Below are 22,722 nucleotides of genomic sequence, written 5' to 3'. Positions count from 1 at the left end.
AGGGCCTCAGCATTTCAAAGTTGCCCTTTCCTCTGATACTGACACCAAATGGCCCAAGCCTCCAACCCACACACTCCACAGAACCCAGCAACTTTCCCAAGATTTCATGTAGATGGCTTAGAGGTTTTTTAAAAAATCCAGCTCAGAGCCTTTGCCTTTAAACCAGAGCATCGTAATTAATATTAATGTGGGTCTAGATAATTTTGTGCTTTGTTTATTCTTCCTGGTCTATGTTTATTTTTCTCTCCTTTATCATTTTTTTTTTCTACTTGTTTGGAGGTTAAATGCTGTTTCTTTTAGTTTAGGGGTTTCCCTCTTTCTCGAGGTTTCTCAAGATGCCCAGGCTGATTTAAATCTGCCATACCCTCTCACTAAAATTCTTGCTCCCATTAATTCTTCACTGTGCTCACTTCTTGCCTCTTGTTTGCTGTTGTCTTTCCCCCTTCTTTTATTTTAAATTAATTTATTTATTTTGTGAGAGAGAACACAAACAGGGGAGGGTGAGAGAGAGAGAGAGAGAGAGAGAATTCCAAGCAGGCTCCACACTGTCAGCACAGAGCCTGATGTGGGGCTTGAACCCACAAATTGCGAGATCATGACCTGAGCCAAAACCAAGAGTCCATGCTTAACTGACTGAGCCACCCCGGTGCCCCTCCCCCTTGTCTTGATACATTCACCACAAAGGGTGCAACAACCTTTTACCTAACCCTGTAGGTAACACAGGGTTGGGGGGTGTTTCATGTTGCTGAACTTCTTAGAGCCCTTTGGCCATGAGAACCCTCTCCCTGCCCATGTCCCTTCTTAGGTCCTTGCTAGTCATTATGTTGGGTCCCCTTTAACTCCAGGTCTTCTCTCCCAGAGCTCCACCTCCAGGCCCTCACCATCCTGGACCAACCTACCTACCCTCCCACTGTGACTATCCCTACCTTGCCCAGTTTTTCTCCCTGGACGTCTTGTTACCTGAACTCATGGTTAGCTCTGCTTGTTTGTTAACTGTCTCTTTCCCAGTAAGTTCCACAAGGGTGTCCTGCTCACCACCATGCCCCCAGGGTCTGAGGCTGGGCCTGGCACACAGCAGTGCAGACAACAAGGAGTGAGTATCTGTTGAACAAATGGGTGAATGCCGGCAGCAGAGTCCTCAGTGGGAACATCCACCTATCAATCCCAGTGCAGCTGCAGCTGGTGCAATGAGGAGGAAGAGAGGTCTCCTGAGATCCCACCTCTCCCCCAGGTGCCCACCCTTTGCATCCCAAAGACCCCCACCCGCATCCTTAGCTGAAAAACTGGACTCAGGGGAGCAGGCAGAGTAACGTACTAACGTTTTTAATACAGTCTGATCAGATCAATTCACAGCACCAGGTCACCCTGGGCCTGCTCACACGTGACACAGCCGAGGTACACAACAATGTCCCCACCTGCCAGCTCTCCTGCCTTCCTGGCTACCAACAACACTGAAACCCACTACTTCCCTGACCAGACTGGCATTTTTAAAATTTTGCATAAAACTATTTCTTCCATAGACTTCAAACAATCAACTAGCCAAGTTAATTATGGTACATCTAAACAAAGTTTAATACTAACCCTAACGTGTGACTGCGGTTTACAAAGAGCTCTGTATCACCTGGGATAGCTTTCAGTAGCAATTCACTACAACTGGTCCTAAAAAATAACAATAATAATAATTAGAGAATTAAAACCCAACAGCAAGTTGAATGGTTAAAATCACATAAGAACTGGAATTTGGGGTGGGGGTGTCCTCAATAGCCCAGCTTGTCCTAGTAGCAAAATGCTAGTCTCTAGGTAGGGCTCAGAAAGGTCTGAGGCCCTCCAAGTCAAGGGTCAAGCTCAGGGGCTCTCAGAGGGCACTCACCCCATGGTCCATGGGATGCTGTAGGCTTCCAGCTTTCTTGAAAATAGTTGGGCATCAGCACTGTGTAAGTGGGTGGAGACCCTGATGTGGTTTCTCTTAAGGGATATGAGAAGGGGGAGGGGACCCAAATCACTGAGGTCCCTGAATGCCGTCACGTGTGGGTTTGGGATTGGGATCACTAAGAATTGAGCACCAGGAATTCCAGCTTCCACCCATTAGAGAAACCGGGACTGGTGTGGCCTTGGAGGCCTATGTAGTGTTTTCTGCCCTTGTCCCATACCAGGTCTTGCAGATATTTCTGCAGAGTATCAGATGAGAATCTATTTCTAAAGACCACTGAAGGGATGGGTGGTGGAGAGGGAGCGGGTGGGGTGACAGGGTGGGGGGAAGGGGGAGTTAAAAACGAATAAAAATCTCTCAGCTACAGAACCCAAAGACATTACTTCCCTCCGCATTCACAGCATTTCTCAGTGGTCCCCGGTGGCCATTTCCGTGGGGACACAGCATCTGCCTCACTTCCCTTCAGGCCCCATGGGCTGCTGGTCAACCTCAGGATCTACTAAAGATGATGCAAACGCTGACTGAACAATCTGAAACCCAAAGGACTCGAGGAGAGACATGTTCTGCTGGGGAGAAAAAGGTGAGCCGAGGGCAGGGCCCAGGTCCCCCAGGGGGCCCCCAAGCGCCCGGACATGCACCTTCTGGATGTGTTTGTTCAAGTAGGACTTGGAGCGGAAGAAGCTCCCGCATTCAGGGCAGGGGTACTTCTTCTCCCCGTCAGACTCCATTTTGTTTTTGGGGACTGCCATGTCGCAGGAGAAGGAGCCATTGGTGCTCTGTTTCTCAGGCGTCTTCAGGTCACTGGCGTCCGAGAGGTCACCGTAGGAGTCAGAGCTCTCAATCGGATCCTGATGTGAGCATTTCTGGCCTTCTAGGAGAAAACAAAACACACAGGAGAGATGAGGCCAGGCTTTGGAGATGCCCCCTCCTGGAGGGGTCGGGAAAGGCCAGCTCATAGGCCTGTGGAGGGCAGCGGATGGCCAGCCACTGCCCTGGCAGAACCCACGGAGGTTCAGCTGGTCAGTCTGGGAGCCTGGTGTGCCTATGGGCGTGAGACAGCAGGGCCCTGGGGCTGCCAGCCTCCCTCGCCGCGGACTCTTCATGCAGGTGCACGTGTATCGCTCACCACCATCTCAGCCTGCTTCAAGGAAGAGGGTACGGAGAAGGGGCCTCCACTGCTTCCACCCAGAACAACTCAAAGACCCCCAGTTCCTAGGCACTTTGCTGGCTGCCCCTGGGGGTAAGATGGCTGTTCTGATGATGCTGAACAGGTATATCAATGGCCTCACCTCCACACCAGACTAGCTGCACCCTAACAAGGCAGAACCAAAGCCGTGAGGTCCTCAACCCGGCAGACCCCACTGATGGCTGAGACAGAAGCCAATCCTTTTCCCAATGCTGCAAACACAAGCCCTGCCCTTATTGCCTTCCTTCTGCCAAAACCCATCCAGGGCCCAGCGGCCAAAGCATAGAGATTAAAAAGTAACTTTGAACAACTCGGTCAGCTGACTGTCCCCACACAGGGCTCAGGACAAGCTGGGCCTCAAGACAATCCTCATTGCTCTGCCTTGCCCTGCCCACACTGCAGTCCACCAATCAGAAGCTTCCTGCCTGAGTTCAGAGAGCCATGCCGGGAAGGGAGGTCTGTGATGGGAGCGTGGAGCATGCCATCTCTGCCATCTCTGCCATCTCTGCCGTCTGCCAAGCCCCTGGCATCATCCCCAAGGCAACAACTAGAAATACCACAGAACAACCTGAATCAACACGTGAAGGTGGGCCCTAGGGAGCTCTCTGCAGACCAACTCCAAGTCAGAGGCAGTCACATATCTCATTTATCGCCATGCATTTCACAAACACAGCCAGAGGCCCGCCAGAAAGGGCCGCTCACAGCAACCAATCACCCCTATCAAGGAGGAAGCCAGCCCTTGGCTCCCCCTTGCCCACAGGGTCAAAGAAAAAGAAAGCATTCAGCCGCAGCTCCACACCATCCTTAAAGGGCCACAGGCAATGGACAGGCCCAGAGTGACTCATCATGCAGGACTTGCTTCCAGCCTTGGGCCCGGGGCATCCCTGCAGGGCTCCAGACAGTGGGGGCTGGCCAGGAGCAAGGGAGGAAGGCTGGGGAAGAGGAGGCGGGGGCTGGATCTTGGCAGTGCCCTAAAAGCCTCACTCACTGCCCTGGAGTGAGATACCCACTTGTGACTTTTGTCCTGGAGGCCACTGCCACTCAGATCTCAGAGCCTCCTTGAGGCGGCCAGCAAGCCGGCAGCCTTCCCGCCTCCCCACGCCCGGCCCAGCGCCCCCACAACACAGTCTGCGCAGAGAAGCAAAGTGCAGAGCAAGGGGTCGCTTGCCTTTGTTGCCATAGGTCCTGGCGCAGTGGAACGCTGCTCCCCCATTCGGGATGGGCTCCTGGTGCCTGGAGACCTGGGGAAGGGGAACACCGTGGTGGGTTTTAACATGGACCTTTAAGTAGGAGGCAGAGGAGAAACCTAAACAAGACAAAAGGAGATGAGATCCCGCGGCCAGCACAGAGGTACCTCTCTGCTTCCCCCACGCCTCTCCTCTGGCCGCTTTGGCTAGCATTCCCAGGTCAGCTGCACCTAGAAGGGGCCCCCTTGTTGGTTCAAAAACGGTTGCAACCACAGGAGCCACCTGGCTCAGGACGGGTGGCACTGTCCTCGAATCGGCTTCTCTGCAGAGCCCACTCTGCAAGGCTGAGGTGTAGGACCCAGGCTGGCTGCCTGGAGGGATGGCCTGAGATCCTGCTCCTGCCAGGGCCAGAGGCCAAATGCCCCTCGGCTTGCTTGGTGCCTCAGTAATGAGCGGTTGGAGAAGATGTCCCACAGCCCCAGGTCAGCTGCAGAGACCCTGGCTAGAAATGTAGTCAGAAAAGCAATGAGGCTCAATGGCAGCCACAGGACTCCAGCCAGCAGAACGCCTGCTTAACACTTGTAAAGGCAAACTGCACAACAAACCAGATGGAGGCAAGATGAAATCCCAAAGGAATGCCTCCAGGAGTTCCCTTCCTTCTATCTAGCAGGACATGTTCTATTTTGCTAACTTTCTCACTTTCCAAATAACTGGATTTAGTAATTCTTCAGACCTTCTGAGGAACAACAAAAATAGCAAGTTACATTAAAGAGGCTCAGTCAGCTCTTATTCATGGTCATCTTTTTGGTTTGGGTTTGGAGCATCCATCAGGTTCACTTAAGGAAGAAAAAGAGATAATCTTTGCCTTCATTTTGGAGGAGGGGCAATCCAGCCATCTTGAAAACTGCAGCAGCCCAACCCAGATGTTCTGGTCAGTTCGAGCCATACGATAGCTCACGATGGGAAGCGTAGATCTTGGGCCAACTTCCACACCAGCCACAAGTCTGAGGACATGAAACCAGGTGGGCCAGTCAAAGGAAATTGACTTGGGTTTTGCAGGAAGTTGTGTCATCAAACTCCACAGTGGTCAAGGATCAGGACGCGCTTTCAGCAGGAACCGAAGCATTTTAGCATAAGGTCCACCTGGTGTCTAGTGCCCTTTAATCTACTCCAGATCTGGTTGACACATTCTCAAGTGCTTTTATTCCCCTTTAAAATTACAGTTATAGGATAACAGTGGGATCCACTCTGAACATGTCAGAGGCTGCAGGGTACTGTGTAATGTCTGCACAAGTCTGATTTGGCATGGCCTTTCAAATGCTGCTGGAACAGTTTATTAGGTTCACTTTTAGCAAGTGATAATGGTGTGCCAGGGCCCAGCACGTTGCATGCTTTACTCTATAGAATTCCACCAGTCACCCTATGAGCTGGGAATTATGAGTATACCTATTTCATAGATGAAAAACAAGAGGGTTGGTAAGGTTAAGTGACTTGTGGTCACATGTACAGCTACTAGATGGCAGAGCCCGGACTCCAACCCCAGGACCATGTGCTACCGTGTGGTCCTTAACCACTGAGCAGACTCTTTAGTAGGCCCTGGCCACAGAAACATCCCTTGGATTTCGGTGGTAGGTTTCATTTATCACCATTTACCCTTATGTATTTCTGCCATATTGGTGGGTTAGAATGGAAGCAGCCAGTAGACAGGAGCTGACCTGTGAAAATCTTTAACACACACTCCCCTGACAGTAGCAGTTGGTGGTTTCGGAGGAAAGGGGCACTGAGTGACTTTTCCTTTCTTTCCTGATACAGCTACTCTATAGACCCCTGGTCCAGTTTCTGGAGTCCTGCCCCGCCTAGTAGAGCCAAGTCATCCTGTGCCGTGACGAAGTAGTCTGCCTGGGGCCAACCACGGGGGACAGACTGGCTTAAGAGGGTCCCATATAAACATTCTTATGAGGGAGGCTGCAGTCAGGAATGAGTAGACAAGGCTAACAGGAAAGAGGACCTTAGCCCTGCCCCCTGGGATTGGTACTGTGGCCCCTGGCAACCAGCATAAGATATCAGGCATTTCCAAGAACATCACAACTCCATTTTAGAAGGGATTTGTTTTGTTTTTGATTTTTAATTCCCGTGGAGCCTCGGAAGTGGTGTGAAGCCCTCTCCATGATATAGCAGAGCAGGTCCACTGAGATTAAAGGGACGGGAAAGGAGGAAAGGAGCACTGGGAATTATTATATTTACTCCTTGTGGAAAGAACTACACCAGGGGAACACAGCAAATGCTCAATGAAAATCTGCTGTGTTTTCCTGAAAAACAGTCTGAGAAACACATGGCTAGGTCCTCTTAACTTTACCCCAGCTGCAGACTGTACTATCTATAGCAAAACCACATGGCAGGGTAGTAGGAGTGGATCCACAGCTGCCATTTAAAGCCCAGAATTTAAACACAGAGCAACTCAGCAGCCAAGTGTTGGGATAAAACGGAAGCTGAGTTTCGGAGAACACATCTTTGAAGCCAGAAACGTTTAGTGGGAATTCTGAACTCACCTGCCCATTCACCACTGATTAACCAAGAACCAGAGAGGCAGTTTGATCCAGGCACTAGAATGATGTCAAGACAGTGAGCACACATGTGACTTCACTACAACCAACAAGCTAGCCTCCCCCGCACTCCAGAGATGAAGAGTTCACAGCCAAAGACTGCTGCTCCTCCACGGCATTTTCTTGCTTGGTGCGCTGCAATTTGCACTCCAGAAGCAATCTCCTTTCACAAATTCCACTTACACAGAGGGGTCAGGGACTGCTTTCTTCTTGTCCAAACCCTGCTGGGACCATGCCCAACAGAGCTGTGCTGGAGGGAGGCACTAAGTAGGTGTGTATCAGCTCAGTCCAGGGGAATGGCAGGCTGGCTGTGTCCATTACTGGCACCGGTGACAACTTGCGTGCTCACCTCTGACTGGGGAGAAGGCTTTCTCCCCTTTAAGCAATGATGTTGGAGTTCAAATGCTGTCTCTGTCAAAGGCAAGTTTCCAATAAGCTATCCCTCTTTCTCATACCAGTACGTGTGCATATACACAAAGACCTTGCTACAGAAACTTTTAAAAAATGGGGCGCCTGGGTGGCGCAGTCGGTTAAGCGGCCGACTTCAGCCAGGTCACGATCTCGCGGTCTGTGAGTTCGAGCCCCACATCAGGCTCTGGGCTGATGGCTCAGGGCCTGGAGCCTGTTTCCGATTCTGTGTCTCCCTCTCTCTCTGCCCCTCCCCCGTTCATGCTCTGTCTCTCTCTGTCCCAAAAATAAATAAACGTTGAAAAAAAAAAAAAAAGAAACTTTTTAAAAAGAAGAAAATCATGGTGAATCTACCAGGTCCTTCTCTCCTTCCCACTATTCAGCTCATTTCCTCAATTTGAAAATGAAGAAACAAGCTTTTTCTAGCATCAAAACTCCTTCCACTGCATGGGGCGCCTGGGTGGCGCAGTCGGTTAGGCGTCCGACTTCAGCCAGGTCACGATCTCGCGGTCCATGAGTTCGAGCCCCGCGTCGGGCTCTGGGCTGATGGCTCAGAGCCTGGAGCCTGTTTCCGATTCTGTGTCTCCCTCTCTCTCTGCCCCTCCCCTGTTCATGCTCTGTCTCTCTCTGTCCCAAAAATAAATAAACGTTGAAAAAAAAAAATTTAAAAAAAAAAAAATAAAATAAAAAAAAAAAAACTCCTTCCACTGCAAATAATCCTCCTCTACAGATGGTATGACCCACATCCTGGTATGTCTCTAGGACAAAGACAATGTCACCTATTTCAAATGCGGGGCTAGAGCAGCCAGGTTGCCTGCCTCCCTTCTTATTCTTCATGGGCAAGAGTCATTTGTGTGGCAAAGACTGGCGGATCTATAGGTAGTTAAGTTGACTGCCTGAGATTGAAGGGTGTCAGAGGGTACCTGATCCAACCTCGACCATCTGACCATCTGGCTGACATCAGCCTTTGCTTGAACCCTTGTGGACATAAGCACATTCATTTATTTGTGCTCCTCTTCCTATATCGCAGCCTTGGTGGTGGGCAGGGAGAAGAATGACCCAGAGTTTTCTGCATTCTGATTTCAGGTCTCGATGTCTTTGGTATCCTTATCCTCTTCCTGGACAAACTACATTCCTCTTCCTTTTTCTTTTTCTTTCCTCAGGAGTCGTCTTCTATTTCTGCCAATGAACGAGTCCTGAGATAGAATCCCGCTCCTTCACTTCTTATAAAGACCAAAATTGTTTTCTCTTCCTCCTGTATGCATAGGAGGGTGGGACCAGAGTCCTCTTCGTCTTGTTGGAGGGATGGGGCTTCCCATTCTGACTCTGAGACCCAGAGCTGTTTAGCCTATGATCCAGATCTAGTCTTGGCTTTTCTGAGCAAAGGTGGGCTCTGGTTTGACTCTTCCAGCTCCCACAGTCCAGTCACGTGGTCTGTGGCTGCTGCCCAAGTCCTGATGTACGCCAGTTGTTGGCTTTGCCACATCAGCTGTCTCCTAACTGGGTCGACTTTCCCTGCTGTTCCCTGCTGCTCTCAGCTCTTCTTTCTTCCTGAGCTGGGCCCCCAGGGGCCGTGGCCCTGGGTCTCCCGTTCAGTTCTTGCCCGACTTGGCAATCTGAGCTAGGCTTTGAGTTTCATCGTTAACATCCTTCTCTGCTCTCACTGTTTTCCACCCTCTGGTCTCTGACCTCAGTTCTCAGATGGAGAACCTCAGGCTTGAAAACTTGACCAAACGCCTGCTGACGGCATGTTGCAGGTTTAGTTATTTGTAAGGAGCCGGTCGGGGGACAGGGGGAATTCTGTCAGAAAGCCAGGTTAGGATGAAGCAAGATAAGAAACCAGCTTTTTCTAGAGCTGGGGCAGCCACAGTTAAGATGGTCAGCCACAGCCTGATAACTCCCTGCACGCACAACCCCATTGCCCACCCTCCAGGGGAAGCTCCTGCCAGAAAGGGTTCAACTGACGTGTCAGAAAGTAGGACAGACGCTTAAGCAACTTTTATTTCCACCTCTCCACTTTCACAGCAGATTTCCTGGTGGTACAAACATCTATATCCAGTGGCCTTCAAGGCAAACCCCAGGTGTGCAATCCCAGGGAGGGACCCAGCTCCAGGGCACCAAGAACACCCAGCTACTCAGCAGTCTCCCTCCACCAACGACCTCAGGGCATATGGAGACAGCAGAAGCACCCGAAGATTCCAGCCAAGGACTGCAGGGGTGCCTGGTCCAAACCAGAGTGTCAGTGAGCTGTGTCTTTCCTAACACTGTTACAAAGCGCAAGGATGGGACCTACCAAGGATGCAGGTCCTTGTGGGGAGTTCAGAGATCTTTCACCTACCTTGTCTCCTGGGATCATCACAACAACCCTACGAGGTAGGCAAGGCAGGGTGTTCTTAACCCCATTTAAGTGATGAAAAAACAGGCTCAGAAAGGGGAAGGGAGAGCTCAAAGTCACAGAGTAGGGCAAGGTAGGAGGGGCGTGGACTAAACCCTCAGTCCAACTCCAGTTCAGTACTCAATCCACTAAGCCATACCCAAGACTTCCAGAGGCATTGGGACAAGAGAGTCCCAGGAGAAAGGACTTCCCAGCAAGGTCCCCACCTGGCCAAAGCAAGCACACCGTGCAGAAGCATCTTCATGCCCACCACAGACGGCTGCCCCAACCTTCGGCACAGATACGGCGCAAGCCTCCTCCATTGACACTGTGCTTGCATGACACAAACCTTAGCCCTCCAACCACCAACAAGCCCTGGCGGAAGCTCAGGGGCAGGCCAGACTTCATCCAACACAACACTGGGGCCACAGAACCAGACTCCACCTAGGCCCACCTCGGCCTCAAGCACACTGTCCTGCTCAGAGCACCGTCTACGTTCCTGTCTCATCCAGGCCACAGTCACCTGGGTTTGGGCTCTTTCCTGACCATTTGTGTTAGAAACTTTCTGCCCCTTGTCCATCTCCAGACTCAACCTCCTTCCTTGGTTGCTGAATTTCACATGCCAGTGAAATCAGCCAGCCAAAGCTCTCAAGCAGGACCCTCTTTTTCCCCCACTTCTTGGGGCTTAATGACTCTCCCACCAACCTCAGTAGTTCAGTGGTGTCTACGAAATGTATCCATCCTGCCATCTGCCCAGCACATGTGTTATGAGCCCAGACTTGGAAACAGTACTCTCTCCTTCCGTTCCCACTTGCTGATCTCCTGGGAACTCCTATCCCAAGCACCCCAAGTCTGGGAAGGAAGAGGTGGCAAATAGCCGCCTGGGCAACGAAGGTGTTTATCGTTCAGTGGGAAGGGAGGGCCAGCCGTGCAAGGAGTGGAGTCTGAGGCAAGGTGATCAGGACACCCCTGGCCTCCCACACAAGCTCAGGCCCATCCCCTGGAAATGAGGAAACAGCAGGGAGATTACCTCGATTACAAATACTGCAGAAGTTGCTGGGCCCCTCACTGTGCTTCTTCAGGTGGTCTGCCATGTACGCTGCCCGCAAGTACTTCCCACACACCTGACAAGGCACCTTGTCTTCATGACAAGCCAGGTGGGAGCGCAGACGGTCTCGAGTGGCAAAAGAAGCATTGCAGGTCTGAGGGCAGAAAGGAAAATGAGATGAGGTGAAAACTAGCATCACATTCCTGACTTCCCACCAAGCACACCAGGAAACAAAAACGGTTTCTGGCCAACACATAGACTCCCTGTAATAAAGAGAGCTTTACATGTGGCTCATGCTTTCTCCCCAGAATGGCAAGTAAGCTGCTCTTATTTTCCATGATGCCTCCTCATGAGACACCTGAGTTGGAATTATTGGTTCCAGATGGCTACCACAACATGTCCAGAGCCTGGCACATTAAGTTCCACACTCCTTTACAGAATAAAGAAAGATGAGGCATTTGTTCATTCTTAAACATGAAGAACTGACTTTAGTTGCACTGACTATAAGTGAATTTACAGCAGTAAACTGGCATGTAAACAGACCAGTCTTCCTGTTCTCCATCCTGAGTTTTCTCTACTTGCTTTATGCAAAGAATTCAATTTATCCACTTTATTCAAACGTGACATTAGTCTTGGCCATGGGGAAATGGAAAGGAAAGGCAGGACAAAGCACAGAGATTACTCCTTATAATACTCTTGCAGGCTTGTATTGAGAAAGCAGCCCATAAAATGATAGTCGACTCTGCTAACGTGAGAATTGAGCAGAGAGAAGGAAGGCTGCATGATTCAGAAGCATTTGTGGGACATGAAGCTGGGGAAAAGCTGGTAATGACAAGAATGATACCACCCCACATTGATAGAGCATGCATTCTGTGCCAGGCAGGCACCACGATTAGCCTTTCCAAGACACTGATCTCCTGCAATCCAGCCTTACAGCAGCCCTCCAAAGCAGGCCATGTTATCACCCTCCAGAGGAGGATAGCCATAGAAAGCTGTGGTGTGAGCACCAACTCCTAGCAAGACCCTGAGCAGATGACCCAGAAGCTGACGGTCAGCACCAGCATCCTGGGAGGCAGCCCCAGGTCCCCAGGCATTTCCTGTACCCGAGGGTCTGACTCAGTCTCAGTCCCTGACCTCTCCCCACCAAGAGCCTTTCCTCATATGGGGTTCACCCAGTTACCCCAGCCTTGGAGGTCACAGAATGTCAGGGAAGTCCTTGGGAGAGTTATAGTCTGGTGACTTTCAAACTGTTTTGGTTCCATGGAGATGTTTTAGAGGTTCATGTCAAGTCTGACTCCTTTTCTATGTGTGTGTGTTTACTATTTTAGAACCCCAAGAGAAAGCAACATTCACCTTTAAGTGCATTACAGAGTGACCATTAACCCACTGAAGACCCGCCACCCCATTAACTCTCTAGAGTGGAGCTGCTCCTGCCGTCTCTGTTTAACAGAAGCATAGCCTGAGATCCCGAGACCTCAAGGTAAATGTCTGAACCCCATCACCTCAGGTACAAACGTTTATCTCCTTACTGTGTAATCAAAGGAAGACACCAATGTATTCGATATCGTGGAGGCTAAAGACACCTCTGTTCCTACTCCAGTCCCAAACGTCTGTGCACATCAGGACAGGCCTTACCATTCTCGGTCATTAGCTTTTAAGTAAATGTTAACACATTTGAACAGAACACCTTATGCTAATGAGATACCACCTGTAACTGTTTTATGCCTTGAGTTTATTCATTTGACAAATGAGGAAGCTGAGTGTGGAGAGCGATTTCCCTGAAGTACAGGACTCTACTACTAGAGGAAACAGCAGTCAAAACACTGCCACTGCCAGGCCAGTCCCCTACCCGTCCTTTCTTCCCAGCTTCCCTGAGGTATCCCTCCCTTCCCCACTTTACAGCTGGCCAGACAGAGGCCCTGAGGGGATATAGGACTGCTGGAATAGGAACTAGCCCCTGAGCCTGTGCCCCTCCCATTTCCAGACTTGGCACCCATAGCTTCTGGAGAGTGAAAGGTACTGATATTTTCTAACGCAGTGTGTGGGGTGGCCAGGACTCCCCTGAAAGGGAGAGGTGACAGAATTTGTGCAGACAAACTCGAGCACTCAGGTGACTCAGGAAGCATGATGGGTGCTTGGTCTCAAGGCCACAAGTGGGCCCCACCTCAGGGACCTCATGATCCAATCGTAGGTGACAGTGGAGAGAAAATTCCATCTTCCACCCAGCCCACCGGCCTATAAACCAGAGCAGGGGCTGCCAAAAACACCCCCAGGAGAGAGGGGTGCACCTGCCTTTTTATCTGGGGATAGAGCCAGCTTTGCCAACCAGTGACTTGAGGACCGGCTCCCCAACAACGAGAGGCAGTGTGGTCTACGCCTTAGAACTCAAAGGAACCAAAGATGGACCAGGTGTAAGAAAGTGCGGTGAAAGACACATTCAGAATTCCATCTTCCGCGGTCCCTGGGAAAAGCGCCACTAGAGAGATGTGAAAGCGATGCCTTGTTTCTCTTGCCAACCTCCTTTCGGGGTCTGTCCTTTAAGGCATTGCTTGTCACACTGTGCTACCTAAAGATAATGGACAGCCAAACCTCAATTATCCACAAATACATTATCCATTTGAGGGATTAGCTAGGCAAAATTAAAATCCCAGACCAAGTAGATTTTCCCCACCCCCCCTCCTCCATTGATTATCTCTCAAGGAATGAAAGCTAACTTTGGCCTGAGCAAACATAATTAGGAATAGAAATCTGCTGCTGGGGGGGGGGGGGGGGGGGAGAAAGCACAAACACAACAAAAACTTTCACTGTATTACAAAGCCAAGCTGAAGTGATTGTTGGCTTCTCTGTGCCAGAATTGACCCTTCATGGCTCAAGTCTCCAAGGTTTTCGGGGGGAATTGTCAAAGTGTACAAGCCTGAGTCTAGGCCTGCCCGAAGTTCAGACAACACACAACATAGAGAGTCTGAGCACAGGACACAAAAGAGTGGCCAAAGGGGAGACAGATCCCAAAGAAAGGGACACCTAGAATCTCTATACTGGGGCCACTCAGGAGAAAGACATTTCCCATCCTAGAGACAGGGAGAAGACAGAGGGTCCCTGATGGGACAAGAGCGAGCCAGCATAGCATGCTCTGATCACCACTGATGTTTGGAATGGCCGCACCTTGCCCACGGCCCTGTGCACAGGCAGCTTATTGTTAGGAGCACACCTGCCAGGTCCTGGCCCAGGCACCCTGAGCTTGGGCCACCTCTGGTCATCACCACTCAACAGAGTCCTAGTCATGCTCCCTTCACTCCCCCGACAGTTTCTCCCCATCCCAGAATTCCTAAAGCTTTTCTTCCCAGGGGTTGAGCAGCTCAGGAATGGGGCCCAAATGGTATCAGGGACACTTAGTGCACATCCAACCTTTGGTGGCCTTTGAAGTCTGGCAGCCTGGGGGTAGGGATGGAGGCATGGTCTTAAGCAGTCTTTTTTATAGCCCTGGAAAAGTCTAAGGGCAATAAATGGAGGCCTAGTGCCATTGTCCTCACTGGCCCCCTTCTTGGGGGTGCCAGCTCCCTTGTTCCCACTTCAATTCATTCCTTCTCTAATGAGCTATCCTCCAGCCCAAACCACCCCAACTTGCCCCTGAGAAGTGGGGCCACTGGAAGCAATGGGAGAGGTTTTGAGTTGCTCTGGTCTCTCGGCTTCAGGCCAAACTCCACATGGAGATAATGCCAAAGCCCCACTGCACCATTAAGCCAGCAATGCCTGAGGCATCTGAGCCAGTTAAGAGAGATTTGTGTGTCACTGCCAAGCCTGAGGCTTCATGCCCCAACATTCAAATGGCCTTTTCATGCAAGCTGTGGCATCGGTTTCTGTAACTGGCCCCTTCTGTCATCTATGGCATCAGGAGAGGTGGAGAGGTATACCCCGCGCCCAGCTCTTGCCCAGGGAACCAACTCCCAGAGAGCCCATCTCTTCACCTCTGACGCTTTCAGAATACACACGATGCAAAACAGATGCCCCTGCTGTTAAACCAAGTCCGGGCACAGCAGCTGGCCGGCCCAGAGCATGAAAGCCACCATGTCTTCACCTGCTGGGTCACCATGAGGGGCATTCTGGCTAAGGGGCTGGAGGTGGGGCCAGCGGGTCTGTAAGAGTGTGTGTTGGAGGGGCAGGGCAGGAGCGGGCTTGTACGTACACCAAGGGACAATGATGTCAGTGTTATGACAGAGACCAAGGACAAAACACACAAAGCCTCAAATGTTAGAATGAAAACTTTTATCATCACTCCTGTTATCCCCGCGGAGGCTGCGGGGGCTAAAGGGCACACCACTGGGATCTGAGGGGGGAGGTGTCTACATCTGCTTTCTCAGCCCCCAAAGCCATATACTGGGGTGACCCAATATAAAGCTACTGGTTAGTCTAGTTCCTGAGCAGACCTGCTAGTAAACCTCAAAAACACAAAAGTCTAACTCACTAGCCAGAAATGAAAGCAGGACCTGTTGTGAGTGGGAAGGGAAGAGGGCAGCACAAGTTGACCCACTTGGAATTGGTCCATTCTCCTCTGGAGGGGGATTCACCCCTAGAGTAGGGGAGAGGGGCAGCCAAGCCCCATTCTAGAAACCCCACACCTTAGGGGAGGCCATTGTAGGGGAGGGGAAACACCTAAACCAGTGATTCAGTTATTGGGAAAGCACCAGACTCTAAAATCACCCCAGCAAGGACAGGCAGGCACTCAGCAGTGCCATCTGTTAAAGGGGGAGAAAAAGGCAAGAGAACCCAGAAAGAAACCTGGAGGCTATGAGGGAGATCCAAAAAGGAGCTCCTTACTACCCCTGGGGTCCCTGAGCTGGGAAAGACTCCAAGTCACACAAGGAGGAGCTGGGCATCATGGGCAGGAATCACTGTGCTGGGCTCTCTGAAAAGCAGGGGTCTCAGAGCAACCGCCATTCCCGTTCCCCTCCAGAGAAAACCCTCTCTGGGGAGGCCGAGGCTAGCCTACAGGCCACTGAGTAAAGGCCCGGCTGCCCTCTGAGGCAGTCCAGCCCTGCCTCAGATATCCTGGCGGGGCTGGGCAGAAGAGAGCGCTGCTGGAGTGTGCTGGGCCCAGGTTTTCAAGGGCTGGGAATGATTTTTTTAGAGAAAGGGAAAAGGCGGTGTCAGGAACCGAATGGGACGACCTCCACAAAGCAGGCTGGGCAAAGTCCCATGATGGCAGGTCGCTAGGAAGAGATTCCAGGGGCGGCAGGCCGCTGCTGCTCCCAACCCACACCTGGAAAAAGGGCAGAGAGTGCAGGTTACCCCCCCAGGCCACCGGGCACGCCCCCACTGCCCTCTGGGCTCCTCCTACTCTGCCAGGCTGCTCAGCACACTACCTGGGAGAGTCAGAATGTGCTCCGTGATTAGAGAATCAGAGACAGAGAGAAGGCAGCGAGGCACAGACGGATCCCAGCATGCCCACCCTGCGTCCTTGTCCTTGGGGGAGGCTACCTGGCTGGCTGTGAACACCGACCACACCTGGCCCCTGGGGGCTCACTGCCCTACCTACAGTACATCCATTCCTCCCTGCAGGTCCCCCTGAACCCTCCCCTCCCTCCTTGCCACCAACAGGATAAGAGAAACAGGTTATCCTACCAGAGGCTGTAAAACAAGCACCCACCACTCTGTCTCCCCCTCAGATGGCAGGAACTTGGCACGGGAGGGGAGATAGCCAAGAAGACACAGGCATTTTCCATCCACACAGGATTGCTCAGTGGCCAGGAGAGGAAATTCCATTTTCTGGTCACACAGGGCCCCCAGATATTGTTGAAGCAGACAAACCAAGGGTAAGAATCTTGCCCAGCCTTCCCTACCTACTGCTACACAAAGAGCTCACAAGGAGGAAACCACCCTCCTCTCTAAGTCCTCAGAAGCCCTAGCTGATGGCACATGTGGTTCAGAATGAGTTAAACAGGTGCCAGCACTCAGAGAATGAGACCATCCACTCTCATCCTCCTTCGCTGTCATTCTTACTGCCACCCCTTGTGCCCTAAGCTCAGGGGACCCAGAAGGTCAGGGTGCCTGGCAGACAAGGGGTAAGAGCTGTTAGCTGAACCACCAGGAGCTCCTTACAAACCCTGCCCTCGCCATGGTAGCCCCTGCAAACTGCTGGGAACCAGAAGCAGGCCCAATGGGGAGCCAGTGTCCCCAGGATGACACTTGCACAATGTGACCCACCATTCAAGGAGCTGGCAAATGCCAGGAGAGGAAAGCCAAGCAAAAGAGTGAAGACAGAGGCAGGGTGGGAACCAGGACCCAGCAACCAGGAAGGAGGGGACATTAGCAGTTGGGGAGGGGAGAGGGGGCCAGGGGGAAGAACAAAGGATGAAAGCAGATGGAGGGTGGGGAGGGACAGAGGGGGAGGTGTGCAAAGCGGTGGTGGTCAGTCAGCCGGCCCAGCATACACATCAGCTGGCTTGTGGCTGGGCTGTGAGAAACAGCAGCATTCTCTTTCAGCCCATCTCTGCCCTGGCCCGACCCCTACCTGACACTTGTGAGGCCGCTCAGAAGTGTGCACCTGCTTGATATGTCCATTCAAGTGATCAGGCCTGGAAAAGAGAACCAAGACGAGACTTTAAAACAAGACCTCAAAAGACAGGACTACAAACTTGGCCAGACCCCCCCGCCCCCTGCACACACCCCGTTGGAGAGGACTCTCTCTTCCCCATCCTAGCGTGACAAAGACAAAGTCACCACCCAGCTCCACAGGCCCAGGGCCTCTCTGCCCCGGTTTTCTCTAAAGGGGGAAGGGAAGTGAGTGTCTCTGACCTTGCCTACCCCCCCAACCCCCACCACCACCAGAAGCTCAAATGATTTCGAAGACCCGAGGAGGTGGCTTTAGAATGGGACAAGGCTGCCTTACTGAGGCCTTTCTGGGAGGGGGTATGTGTGATTCATTGTCCAGACTAAAGCCCCTTAGAAACTCAGTATTCCCCTCCCCCAGCCTCTCCCACCAGGACAGCCAATGAATGCCACCCGGATGGAATTCAGTCCCCAGAGGCCAAGGGATAGAGCCTTAAGTCCCCAGCTGGGCTGGTAAACCAGATGCCCGCTGGAGCAGGTGGGCAGGGGCTGCCTGACCGGTAAGACTGGTTTCTGGTTGGGGCCCCTCCAAGGGAGTTCTCCTTCTGTAGGTTCACACAGACACAAGTCCTAAGTATCCAGGCAAGTTAAAACCGGCCTTTTATTCTGAATATTCTCTTAAGATGAAAAACAAAATAGCCCTCTGCTCCCAGACAAGTCCTTAGTTTCCTATCAGGCTCACTAAAAAGTGAATCTAAAAGGACATCTTGATCCCCTCCTCTCTGTCCTGAAAACATAAAGATGATCTGTGGGTTCAGTTAGGCTCTGGAGCTACCAGATCAGAGGAGATCAAAGATTTTGGTGCTAGGAGACTCTGGGTGCAGAACTCTGTGCCCCATGATCCCAGGAGGCTGAGAAGGGCGAAGCTTGAGTGTGCCCATCCAGGATCGCCAGTGCTCTGTTGGGGGAGGGATTTGGTGGCAGGGAGCATAAGAGTCCCAGATGCACTTGTTTCAGCCCCTCCCTGGGCAGCCATTCAAGCAGGGAAAGTCGGTGGAGGAAAAGCCTCCCGCCCCCAGAGGGGGCCCCACGCCTGGTGCCGGAAACACAAAGGGAGCCCGGGGAGAAGAATGGTGAGGCCCAGTGGCTGTGGCCAGAGGAATCCAGCCCCTTCCCACAAGGCCCAAAGGAAGACAGACAGTAGGGCACGCCTAGTGCCAGAGAACTTCCCTGAGGGAAGAGAAAGCAGCTCCCGACCACAAAACTAGGGCCATTAAAATACCCTCTGCTGTCTCCAAACCTGATGTGGCCCTAGAGGGTCAAGTGACTCCCACCAATCCCACACCCCCTGATCTTAGCAAGAAACTGTCCCATGAGCCAGAAACAGGGCAGGTCATGAGGAGGGACGCTATTCCTCACCTGGAGAAGCCTTTCCCACAGCTCTGGCAGATGTAGGGCTTGCCCACCGACCCATCATGGGACCGCACATGGTAGGACATACGATCTTTTCTCTTGAACCGCAGCCCACACACTGGACAGGAATAGGGCTTCTCCCCCGAGTGGGAAAGCTTGTGCCGATTGAGATGGTACACGTCTCGGAAGATCTTGCCGCAGATCTCACATGCCACCTGCTTCCTGGTCCGGCTCCTCTTTCGGGGGCCATCGGGGTCCTCAGAGATGGGTAGCCCATTCTCACCCAGCCTCGGAGGAGGAAGGTCGATATAGCCCAGCTGGAGGCTGGTGACACCATGCTGGGCCTCATGCTGCCGGAGCCGGTTGGCATCAGTGAACACCTTCCCACACAGGCCACATGGAAGGATGCCTGCCTCCCTCAGGCCCCCTGGGGACCCAAACATTGAGTCCAGCAAGTTGGCCTTCCTTGGGCGGCCCCGGCCTCGCTTGCCAGTCAGGGGAGGGGCACTGGATGCCACATTGGGGAATGGGGAAGTCAGCAGTTGGGGGGACAGGGGTCCAGCCACCATGGGCAAGCGGTCCACCCCAGGTAACACAGGCAGAGAGGCTTGGCTGGCAATGGCTGCACCAGCAGCCCGGGCTGCCTCCTCCTCGGGCTGCATGCTACCTGCGATGCCATTGCTGTTGGCTGCCAAGGCTGCCCCATTGGTCATGTCCAAAGGGAAGCCCAAGTCCGAGGTCCCAGGGGGCCGAAAGAGCATGATGTCTGCCCGGGCAGGGGGCACCAGGATCTGCACATTAGACTGTTTGATGACTTCCTGGCAGATCTCAATGACCGACCTCATCAGTAGGAACTTGGCAGCCGTCATGAGCTCGGGGAAGCTCTCCAGGCGAACAACGATGCGGGAAGTGTAGGCGAAGTCCAGGATGTCCCCAAACACCTTGGAGCTGATGGTGTGCATCTCCAGCTCCCGGCTGCCCCCAGCCCCGCCGCCTGGAGCCGCCGCTGCGCCCCCCACGTCAGCGGGACCCCCGTCTGCAGCTCCGCCGTCGCCCAACTGGGCGCTGAACACCGACTCAAAGTACTCGCTGCAGGCGGCCAGCACGGCGCGGTGCGCTGGGAAGCTCTCGTCGCCCACCCGCAGGAGCACGTCGCAGAAGCGCCCGCCGTTTTTGCGCTGCTGGTTGAGGTTGTGCAGCATCTCCGTGCTGTGCCTGCTCACCTGGTAGGTGTAGCAGCCCGATGGGCCGCAGGAAGCGTCGTTCACCCGCTCCATGGCCGCCGCCCCCTCCCCACAAACCCGGCCGCGGCACTTGCCCGCCCCCCTCCCTTCCCCTAGGCAGTAAGAAACGGGGCGCAGTCGACGTATCTACACTCCCCACACGTGCCGGCCCCGGGCTCTGTAGTCTCGCAGGTGCCCCGAGCGCACACGCCCCCTGCCCAGATCGTACTGTCTAGACGGCAGGCCGCACCACCTCCCACATAGCTGCCCCCACCGATTGCGCGCTCCTCTCTCCTCTCCGCCCGCCCGCCTCCCTTCTTGGTCTACCTCCGGGGGGGTACGCGAGCAAAGAGGTGCGCCCCTCCTGCAAACGCGCCTGCCACCTCCCCTCCCGCCCGCCAGGCGGCGCCGGCGCGCAGCCAAAATGGGCGCGCGCGCGCGGGGAGGAGGCGGAGGGGTCTGCCGCGCAGGCGTGCGCGCGCGCGCCGCGGCTTTTCCCGGGCCCGCTGGGGGCGCGCGCTGCGTCCCCTGCAAAGCGCGAGCCGGGGCGGGGGCGCCGGAGCGGAGGAAACAAAAGGCGAAGGCGGCGGCGGCGGGGCGCGCACAGGGGCGGCAGCGCGGGCTTGGTCCCGGAGCCTGGCGGGCGGTAGCAACGGCGAACGCTGGAGCGAGCAGGCGGCGGCGGCGTCAGGATGGGCCCTTCCCCGGGCCGGGCGAAGGCGGCGGCGGAGCGGCGGCGCTGCGGCCCCGGCCTCCGTGTGTTCGGAGCGGAGGAAAGATGGCAGCGGCTGCACTTCCTCTTGCACTTTCACCCCTGGGGGGAGGAGAAGGAGGGGGCGATACCAACAACACCCCCCCTCTCGCTTGCAGGGAGGAAAAAAAAAGAAACGGCGAGCTCGGCGTGGGGGGCCCCCGGCGCCCCCGGCCCTGCACGTGCGCACCCGGATCTCTGGCCCGGGCCGCCCTGCGCTGCAAACTTTCCACTTTCTTTGTGCCGAGCGCCCCCCCCTCACCCAGCCGAGGATGCACGTCCCCCCTTCCCTATTTATACACCCCCCCCCCGCAGCTCCGCTCCCCCCGCTTCCTGCCCCCCCTCCCCATTCCCCAGCTCCGCCAATGCTGGCGCAGACTGAGCCCCCGTCCGGCCCCCGCCTCCTCACCCCGCCCGCGGGGCCGGGGGCTGCAGTCTCAGCCCCCCCGGACCAATGCAAACGAAGCGCCAAGCCAGCAAACCAGCTCCCACTGTCCCTCCCTCCCCGCCGAGAGTGGCGGCGAGCGGACGGGAGGGAGGGGGTGAGGGACCGAGGGGTGCAGATCGGGGCCCCCCAGCCTGTGGTGTGCACCCGTAAATGGAGCGGGTGTCGGTTACCCTTCGGAGCCCCACTTTGATGAGCGAAACCCCAGAAGTCGCCGGCGACCGCCTCCCTGCTCCCGACCCCAGAGAGGGCCCGGGGTCCTGGCTGGGGGCAGGCCGAACCTCCGGAGCTGCTTCTGCACCCCGCTCACTGACCGAACCCAAGGGGCTGCGTGCCTGGGAGAGCTGGGGAGATGAGGCCATCGTCCAGCCTTTCCCCCAAACACCACACGCCGAGCTTTGTGCCCCTGGGAGCGGGAAGTCACTAGCTCAGGGAAGCGACAACATAGAGTCAAGGGCGGTGGACAGGAGCAGGGGGCTCCGCGCACCCCGGCACCCCCCAGGGAACTGGGGTTACTGGAGGGTCCGGGGAGCGCCGTAAAGCCTCCTTGGGCCGATAGCATCCCCAGTGCCCGCGGCCCAGAGAGTCGACGAGCGCTCAAGCCACGGGCCCCGCCGGCAAGACAGGGCGCTTTGTCCCCGGCGGGCCCGGGGATGCTGCCGTGCGCGGGTTGGATACGGAGGTTCGCCTGCCCGGGAAGCGCTGGCGACCGCCGCCGGGCAGCGGTGCTTGGAGTTCGGAGCTGCAGGCACCGCGTGTGCGGGAGGGAAGTTCCCACAGTTGCAAAGAGGGAGCAAAGTATGTGTTCCAAACTTTCCACGGTTCCAAACTGAGCGCTTCCATTAAGAGAAGCGGTGTGAGGGGAAAAGCATTCTGGGTATTAGCATGCAAATGAACGGTCCCGGCTTCCAACTCCGCTCGGGATTCCCACCGCCGCGCGCCTGGATTTCGCTGAGCCACGCGCGCCCTGGGGGGCTTCCAGGCGAGGCGCCTTGTGGAGACCCGAGTTCGAATTCGAGACCTCGGCTTTCAGGTTGTGTGTTCTGGTGTCACTTGGCTGCTCTGAAGCCTCAGAGTCAGTTTCCTAGTATGTATAACCGGGACAGCAGCACCTGTCTCATGAAGTGATGAGGATTCAAAAGGTCACGTCTACACAGCACGCAATTCTGTGGTGGGTCTCTCTTCTCCCTCACCTCTGCCCTTCCTAGGGCGTAGTAGGTGCTAAACGCCTGTTGGAGAGAATACATGAAGCTTGGAGGCTTGAGGAAAGTTCCCTGTCCCAGGAGTTACGCAATCTAAGTTCTAAACCCAAACTGGTTGTGTCCCCTCAGGCTAGTATTTTATCCTCTCTGAGCCATAGCTCAGAGTTCTTGGGCGGACCCCAGGATCCACAATATTTGTGTTCAAAAGTGTGTGCAGGGAGCAGCCACAAAGAGGAAAGAGATCTGGTTATTGAGTGCTTACGGTGTATACACATGTCATCTCTCTAAGGTACATGTAGATAGATACATTCTCCCGCGGAAGCAACAGGGAAATGAGTGACTCACCCAAGGTCACACAGATCCAACCAGTTAACCTGAGTGTGCCCTTTCCATACCAGTGCCTCAT

At 54.1% G+C, this 22,722-nt stretch overlaps 1 protein-coding gene across 5 annotated transcripts; it reads right to left on the bottom strand.

Moving 5' to 3' along the window:
- Window positions 1-1,307: 1,307 nt before the first annotated feature.
- PATZ1 (POZ/BTB and AT hook containing zinc finger 1) lies at window positions 1,308-20,741 on the bottom strand. Of its 5 annotated transcripts, none has more exons than XM_047827243.1 (5): window positions 18,702-20,730; window positions 17,245-17,308; window positions 10,719-10,890; window positions 4,285-4,422; window positions 1,308-2,798 (listed from the first exon to the last, which is right to left on the bottom strand). In XM_047827243.1, exons 1-5 carry the CDS (start codon window positions 19,970-19,972, stop codon window positions 2,383-2,385), a joined length of 2,061 nt encoding a protein of 686 aa, XP_047683199.1. In that variant the 5' UTR covers window positions 19,973-20,730; the 3' UTR covers window positions 1,308-2,382. The 5 variants fall into 5 exon arrangements, with proteins under 5 accessions (XP_047683199.1, XP_047683198.1, XP_047683200.1 ...); XM_047827242.1 differs by having other exon boundaries at window positions 1,308-2,801; window positions 18,702-20,728; XM_047827245.1 differs by having other exon boundaries at window positions 2,633-2,801; window positions 4,285-4,357; window positions 18,702-20,728.
- Between the last annotated feature and the right edge of the window lie 1,981 nt (window positions 20,742-22,722).

This window comes from Prionailurus viverrinus, chromosome D3 (genome assembly GCF_022837055.1).
Source record: "Prionailurus viverrinus isolate Anna chromosome D3, UM_Priviv_1.0, whole genome shotgun sequence".
NCBI lineage: Eukaryota > Metazoa > Chordata > Mammalia > Carnivora > Felidae > Prionailurus > Prionailurus viverrinus.
The sequence above is the reverse complement of the archived record's forward strand: the minus strand, read 5'-3'. Positions and strand labels throughout refer to the sequence as shown.